This window comes from Neopsephotus bourkii, unplaced genomic scaffold, assembly GCF_033783945.1.
Source record: "Neopsephotus bourkii isolate Nb327-2 ecotype Australia unplaced genomic scaffold, CSIRO-AGI_Nbou_v1 NB_133, whole genome shotgun sequence".
NCBI classification, from domain to species: Eukaryota; Metazoa; Chordata; class Aves; order Psittaciformes; family Psittacidae; genus Neopsephotus; species Neopsephotus bourkii.
This window is the reverse complement of record NW_026900650.1, coordinates 164,390-172,403: the sequence shown is the minus strand read 5'-3', so window position 1 is coordinate 172,403 and position 8,014 is coordinate 164,390. Positions and strand designations below refer to the sequence as shown.

The window sequence follows — 8,014 nt, the reverse complement described above, 5'->3', positions numbered from 1 at the left end:
TGGATGCACTCCTTTTGGGGTGGTTTCACCCCTTTTTGGGTGGTTTCAACCCTGTTTTGGGTGGTTTCATATCTGTTTTGGGGTGGTTTCAATCCTGTTTTGGGGTGGTTTCACCCCGTTCTGGGGTGGTTTCACCCCGTTATGGGTGGTTTCAACCCCGTTTTGGGGTGGTTTCACCCTGTTTTGGGTGGTTTCATATCTGTTTTGGGGTGTTTTCACCCCTTTTTGAGTGGTTTCATACCTGTTTTGGGGTGGTTTCAATCCTGTTTTGGGGTGGTTTCACCCCGTTCTGGGGTGGTTTCACCCCGTTATGGGTGGTTTCAACCCCGTTTTGGGGTGGTTTCACCCCGTTTTGGGTGGTTTCATATCTGTTTTGGGGTGGTTTCAACCCCGTTTTGGGTGGATTCACCCTTTTTAGGGTGGTTTCAACCCTGTTTTGGGGTGGTTTCAACCCCGTTTTGGGTGATTTCAACTCTGTTTTGGAGTGGTTTCACTCAGTTTTGGGGTGGTTTCACTCCTTTTGGGGTGGTTTCAACCCTGTTCGGGGGGGTTTCACACTTTTTGGGGTGGTTTCACCCTGTTTTGGGGTGGTTTCGCCCTGTTTTGGGGTGGTTTCGCCCTGTTTCGGGATGGTTTCACCCTGTTTTGGGGTGGTTTCGCCCTGTTTCGGGATGGTTTCACCCTGTTTTGGGGTGGTTTCGCCCTGTTTTAGGTGCATTCACCCTTTTCCGGGGTGCTTGCGCCCTCCTCTGGACGGTTACCCCATTGCTCTGCGTGCCTTCACCCTCTTTTGGGTGCATTTGCCCTTTTCTGGGTATTTTCTCCCCTATTCCGGGTGCTTTCACCTCTTTTGGGGCCTTTCTCCTCTTTTGGGTCCTCTCACCCCAGTTTGGGTCCATTCACCCCATTTTGGAAGCTCTCATCCTCTTTTGGGTCCTTTCTCCCCTGTTTTGGGTCTTTTCACCCTCTTTTGCATCCTTTTCCCTCTTTTGGTTCCTCTCACCCCAGTTTGGGTCCATTCACCCTGTTTTGGAACCTCTCATCCTATTTTGGGTCCTTTCCCCCCTGTTTTGGGTCTGTTCACCCTCTTTTGCATCCTTTCTCCTCTTTTGGGGCCTTTCACCCTCTTTTGGGTCCTCTCACCCCAGTTTGGGGTCCATTCACCCTGTTTTGGGAGCTCTCATCCTACTTTGGGTCCTTTCCCACCTGTTTTGGGTCTTTTTACCCTCTTTTGCATCCTTTTCCCTCTTTTGGGTCTTCTCACCCCAGTTTGGGTCCATTCACCCCATTTTGGAACCTCTCCTCCTATTTTGGGTCCTTTCCCCCCTGTTTTGGGTCTTTTCACCCTCTTTTGGGTCTTCTCACCCCAGTTTGGGTCCATTCACCCCATTTTGGAACCTCTCCTCCTATTTTGGGTCCTTTCCCCCCTGTTTTGGGTCTTTTCACCCTCTTTTGGGTCTTCTCACCCCAGTTTGGGTCCATTCACCCCATTTTGGAACCTCTCCTCCTATTTTGGGTCCTTTCCCCCCTGTTTTGGGTCTTTTCACCCTCTTTTGCATCCTTCCCCCCCCCGTTTCGTGTCCATCCCCCCTCCCTCATCCCACCGGATGCTCCCCCCTTCCCTTCCCCCCCAGCCCCCCATGGGTGCTCCCCCTGTACCCCATTCCCCCTGCAGGTCTCCCCCCGCGCCGCATGGACTCCGTGCTTGAGCTCATGGAAACCCTCGACTCCAACAGCCCCAACCTCACCCTCCCGGAGCTGGCGCGGGCGCTGGGTGCCTGCAGCACCCATGGGTGCCGCGCGGTGCTGGGGGAGCCCCCCCCGGTCCCACCGGCGCTCAGCCAACACCAATGGGTGCTCCTCACCCACCTCCTGCACCGCGACGCCGTGGTGCTGGCACCTGATGGCTCCACCGTGGCCCTTGGTCCCCTCCTCGCCGGCATTGAGGTGGGCCAAAAGCGGGTGTCGGGGTGGCCCTTCCCCACCTTTGAGCCCCCCATTGACCCCCTTTACGCCGTGACCATCACCGAGGCCTTGGGGCTGTCGTTCCTCTTGGCTCGCGGTGGCGATGGAGCCACACTGGGACCCGGGGGCTGTTGGGACGATGTGGATGACCCCCAAAACTACACCCTCTCGGGACCGCCGTCACCCATCCCTGACGCCGTCGCCAATGGGGCTATGGATGGGGTGCTCTTGGGTGCCCAAGTGTCCCAAGCACCCATCCCGTTGGCTGAGCTGCTCCGGGGTTACTATGGGATGGGCAACACCACGGAGCAAAGGAGACCCCGCAGCAGCTACCGGCGGCGAGACTTTGGGGTGCTGATGGGGCCGGAGAAGCTGGAGCAGGAGGTGGAGGCGATGCTGAGGGTGCTGAGGGTGCTGCCACCCACAAGGGAGCTCCTGAAGGGTGTGGGACCGGAGGAGGCGGCGGCCATCGCGGGCCGGGCGGCGCGGGACTTCACCCAGCTCTACGTGGGTAGGGAGGGGGTGATGGGAGGGCTTTGAGCCCCAATGGAGGTTGGGTGGGATGGGGGTCCCCAATGGGTACTAAAGGGAGTGATGGGTGCTCACATGCGGCCTGGGATGGTGGGACACTGGATGGGCATCGGTGTGGGCCATGGATGGACACTGGTGTGGTCCATGGATGGACACCACCATGTCTTATGGATGGACATCGGTGTGGTCCATGGATGGACATTGGTGTGGTCCATGGATGGACATTGGTGTGCCTCCTTGATGGACACCACCATGTCTTATGGATGGACATTGATGTGGTCCATGGATGGACATTGATGTGGTCCATTGATGGACATCGGTGTGGTCCATGGATGGACATTGGTATGGTCCATGGATGGACATCGGTGTGGTCCATGGACGGACATCGGTGTGCCTCCTTGATAGACACCACCATGTCTTGTGGATGGACATTGATGTGGTCCATTGATGGACATTGGTGTCGTCCATGGATGGACATTGATGTGGTCCATGGATGGACATTGGTGTGGTCCATGGATGGACATCGGTGTGGTCCATGGATGGACATCGGTGTGGTCCATGGACGGACATCGGTGTGCCTCCTTGATGGACACCACCATGTCTTATGGATGGACATTGATGTGGTCCATGGACGGACATTGATGTGGTCCATGGATGGACATTGGTGTGGTCCATGGATGGACATTGGTGTGCCTCCTTGATGGACACCACCATGTCTTATGGATGGACATTGGTGTAGTCCATGGATGGACACTGGTGTGGTCCATGGATGGACATTGGTGTGGTCCATGGATGTTCATCAGTGTGCCTCCTTGATGGACACCACCATGTCTTATGAATGGACATTGATGGGGTCCATGGATGGACACTGGTGTGGTCCATGGATGTTCATCAGTGTGCCTCCTTGATGGACACCACCATGTCTTATGGATGGACATTGATGTGGTCCATGGACGGACATTGATGTGGTCCATGGATGGACATTGGTGTGGTCCATGGATAGACATCAGGTTGGTCCATGGATGGACATCAGTGTGGTCCGTGGTTGGACATCGATGTGGTCCATGGATGGACAATGGTGTGGTACCTGGATGAGCATTGGTGTGATCCATGGATGGACATTGGTGTGCCTCCTTGATGGACACCATCATGTCTTCTGGATGGACATTGGTGTCCTATGGATAATGGGTTCCTGGGCACTGCTTTGTCCTCTGGATGGACACTGATGTATCCTCCTGATGGCCACCACCATGTCCCCTGGATGGCCACCAATGTGTTCCCAGCATAATGGGTCTCTGGGCACTGCTTTGTCCTCTGGATGGGCACCGAAGTGTCCCCTGGGTGGCCACCAGCCAAGGGACCCCTCAGCAGATGCTCCATGTCCTTTAGGTGCAGGGACCCCAGGAAGCCACTTCCATGTGTCATTCACTTCTCAAGATGCTCCATGTCCCCAAGCCCCCAGGAAAAGCTTCATGTCCCTAAGGAGATGTTCCATGTCCCCATGTCCCCATGGAGATGCTCCATGTCCTAAGGAGATGCTCCATGTCCCCATGTCCCCAAGGAGATGCTCCATGTCCCCATGTCCCCATGGAGATGCTCCATGTCCTAAGGAGATGCTCCATGTCCCCATGTCCCCATGGAGATGCTCCATGTCCTAAGGAGATGCTCCATGTCCCCATGTCCCCATGGAGATGCTCCATGTCCCCATATCCCCAAGGACGTGCTCCATGTCCCCAAGCCCCCAGGAAAAGCTTCATGTCCCTAAGGAGATGCTTCATGTCCCCATGTCCCCAAGGAGATGCTCCATGTCCCCATGTCCCCATAGAGATGCACCATGTCCCCATATCCCCAAGGACATGCTCCATGTCCTCAAGCCCCCAGGAGAAGTTTCATATCCTAAGGAGATGCGCCATGTCCCTAAGGATGTCCTTGTCCCTATGTCCCCAAGGAGATGCTCCATGTCCCCATGTCCCTAAGGAGATGGTCCTTGTCCCCATGACCCCATGGAGATGCTCCATGTCCCCATGTCCCCATGGAGATGCTCCATGTCCCCATGACCCCATGGAGATGCTCCATGTCCCCATGCCCCTAAGGAGATGCTCGATGTCCCCATGTCCCCAAGGAGATGGTCCATGTCCCCATGGAGATGCTCCATGTCCCCATGTCCCTAAGAAGATGCTCCATGTCCCCATGGAGATGCTCCATGTCCCCATGTCCCCAAGGAGATGCTCCATGTCCCCATGACCCCATGGACATGCTTTATGTCCCCATGTCCCCAAGGAGATGCTCCATGTCCTGATGTCCCCAAGGAGATGCTCCATGTCCCCATGCCCCTAAGGAGATGCTCCATGCTCCTAAGGAGATGCTCCATGTCCCCATGTCCCCTAAGGAGATGCTCCATGACCCCATGGAGATGCTCTATGTCCCCATGCCCCTAAGGATATGCTCCATGTCCCCTAAGGAGATGCTCCATGTCCCCTTCCCTCGCAGAGTGCCCGCCCATCGTGCCCCGCTGCATGTGGGGAGCCCGTCCCTACCGGGGCACCCCCAGAGCCTTGACCTTGCCCTTGGAGTCGGTCTTCATCCACCACACGTTCATCCCCAGCGCCCCGTGCCACAGCTTCCGCTCCTGCGCCCGCGCCATGCGCTCCATGCAGCGCTTCCACCAGGACACGCGCGGCTGGGACGACATCGGGTACAGGTGAGAGCCCAGCGCCAGCAACCATGGTCCCATCAGCACCAACCATGGTCCCATCAGCACCAACCATGGTCCCATCAGCACCAACCATGGTCCCATCACCCATCAGCACCAACCATGGTCCCATCACCACCAACCATGGTCCCATCAGCACCAACCATGGTCCCATCAGCACCAACCATGGTCCCATCACCCATCAGCACCAACCATGGTCCCATCAGCACCAACCATGGTCCCATCACCATCACCACCAACCATGGTCCCATCGCCCATCACCACCAACCATGGTCCCATCACCACCAACCATGGTCCCATCACCATCACCACCAACCATGGTCCCATCACCACCAACCATGGTCCCATCACCACCAACCATGGTCCCATCGCCATCACCACCAACCATGGTCCCTTCACCCATCACCACCAACCATGGCCCAATCACCCATCACCACCAACCATGGTCCCATCACCCATCACCACCAACCGTGGTCCCATCGCCATCACCACCAACCATGGTCCCATCGCCATCACCACCAACCATGGTCCCATCACCACCAACCATGGTCCCATTGCCATCACCACCAACCATGGTCCCATCAGCACCAACCATGGTCCCACCACCCATCACCAAGCACCTCGTGATGCCCAATGGATGCTTTCCAGCTTCGTGGTGGGCTCCGATGGGTACCTGTACCAAGGCCGAGGGTGGCATTGGGTCGGTGCCCACACCAAAGGCTACAACAGCAAAGGATACGGCGTGGGGTACGTTGGAGACTTCACCAGCACCTTACCTGACCCGGACACCATCGCCCTGGTGAGGGACCAGCTCCTGCCCTGCGCTGTGAGGACGGGGAGGCTCCACCATAACTACACCCTCCGGGGGCACCGGCAGATGGGGCGCACCGACTGTCCCGGTAACTCCTTGTTCCGAGAGATTGAGACCTGGAGCGGCTTCAAGGTGAGCACCGGCCTTGGTGGCATCTCCAAGGCTTGGAGGTTGGGGTGCATGCTCCATCCCCAGCGGTTGGGGATGCTGATGGTGGCTTCTTCTCTCCTCTGCAGTGAGGATCAGCACCGTGGGGCCTGGGCTGGAGGGTGCGGGTAAGGTTGGAGCATGGTCTACAGGGGTGTTGGCCCAATGGGTGATGGTCTGGATGGAGCCCGGTCCAACAGATGTTGGTCTGATGGGGGCCAGATTGGATGGATGGTGGTCTGGATGGACATCGGTGCATGGATGCTGGTCTGGATGGACACCGGTTCCATGGATACCAGTCTGGATGGACCCTGGTCCAGGTGGAGACCAGTGCCATGGTTGGACCTCTGTCTGGATGGACACCGGTTCCATGGATACCAGTCTGGATGGACCCTGGTCCAGGTGGACACCAGTGCCATGGTTGGACCTTGGTCTGGATGGACATTGGTGATGCAGATGATGGTCTGGATGGACCTTGGCCCAGGTGGACACCAGTGCCATGGCTGGACCTTGGTCTGGATGGACACCGGTTCCATGGATGCAGGTCTGGATGGACCTTGGTCCAGGTGGACACCAGTGCCATGGTTGGACCTTGGTCTGGATGGACACCAGTGCCATGGATACCAGTCTGGATGGACCTTGGTCCAGGTGGACACCAGTGCCATGGTTGGACCTTTGTCTGGATGGACACCAGTGCCGTGGATACCAATCTGGATGGACCCTGGTTGAGGTGGACACCAGTGCCATGGTTGGACCCTGCTCCAGACAGACCCAATGGATGCCATCAGCGCTCAGCCCTGGTCTAGGTGGACACCAGTGCCGTGGTTGGACCTTGGTCTGGATGGACATCGGTGCCATGGATGCAGGTCTGGATGGACCCTGGTCCAGGTGGACACCAGTGCCGTGGTTGGACCTTGGTCTGGGTGGACATCGGTGCCATGGATGCAGGTCTGGATGGACCTTGGCCCAGGTGGACACCAGTGCCATGGTTGGACCTTGGTCTGGATGGACACCGGTTCCATGGATACTGGTCTGGATGGACCCTGGTCCAGGTGGACACCAGTGCCATGATTGGACCTTGGTCTGGATGGATGCCGGTCTGGATGGACCCTGGTTGAGGTGGACACCAGTGCCATGATTGGACCCTGGTCCAGACAGACCCAATGGATGCCATCAGCGCTCAGCCCCGGTCTAGGTGGACACCAGTGTCATGGTTGGACCCTGGTCTGGATGAACACCGGTGCCATGGATGCAGGTCTGGATGGACCCTGGTCCAGGTGGACACCAGTGCCATGGTTGGACCGTGGTCTGGATGAACACCGGTGCCATGGATGCAGGTCTGGATGGACCCTGGTCCAGGTGGACACCAGTGCCATGGTTGGACCGTGGTCTGGATGAACACCGGTGCCATGGATGCAGGTCTGGATGGACTTTGGCCCAGGTGGACACCAGTGCCATGGTTGGACCGTGGTCCAGCCAGACCCAATGGATGCCATCAGCGCTCAGCCCTGGTCTAGATGGACCCCAGCCTGATGGATGCCAGCACAGATGGACCCTGGCCCAGAAGAACCCCACCAATGAATCCCACCATTGCAGATGGATCCTGTTCTGGTCCCACCATTCAGTATAGATCCTGACCTTCTCCCACCAGCCCAGCAGACCCCCCCATGGCCACCAAGCACCCTAAATCCCCCCCCAATAAAGTCAGTGCCAGGACATCAGGTTTGGGTGGTTCCTGGAGGGGGAAACTGAGGCAGGGGGGTGGAGAATGCCCATGGGGTGATGGGAGAGGACTTCAGAGGGTGTTGGTGTGCCCCGAGCATCACTTCCATTGCCCACCCCATAGG

At 57.4% G+C, this 8,014-nt stretch overlaps 1 protein-coding gene across 3 annotated transcripts; it reads left to right on the top strand.

The window, feature by feature from the left end:
- The first annotated feature begins 1,673 nt into the window (after nt 1-1,673).
- Nucleotides 1,674-7,801, top strand: PGLYRP2 (peptidoglycan recognition protein 2). 3 transcript variants are annotated; one of them, XR_009727665.1, is made up of 6 exons: nt 1,674-2,476; nt 4,987-5,197; nt 5,858-6,152; nt 6,257-7,090; nt 7,138-7,219; nt 7,685-7,801. XR_009727665.1 is itself a non-coding variant. In XM_061368132.1 (4 exons), the coding sequence occupies exons 1-4, from the start codon at nt 1,693-1,695 to the stop codon at nt 6,257-6,259; spliced, it is 1,293 nt and encodes a 430-aa protein (XP_061224116.1). In that variant the 5' UTR covers nt 1,674-1,692; the 3' UTR covers nt 6,260-7,108. The 3 variants fall into 3 exon arrangements, 1 of the variants encoding a protein (XP_061224116.1); XR_009727666.1 differs by lacking the exon at nt 7,685-7,801 and having other exon boundaries at nt 6,257-7,049; nt 7,116-7,260; XM_061368132.1 differs by lacking the exons at nt 7,138-7,219; nt 7,685-7,801 and having other exon boundaries at nt 6,257-7,108.
- The last annotated feature ends 213 nt before the right edge of the window (nt 7,802-8,014 follow it).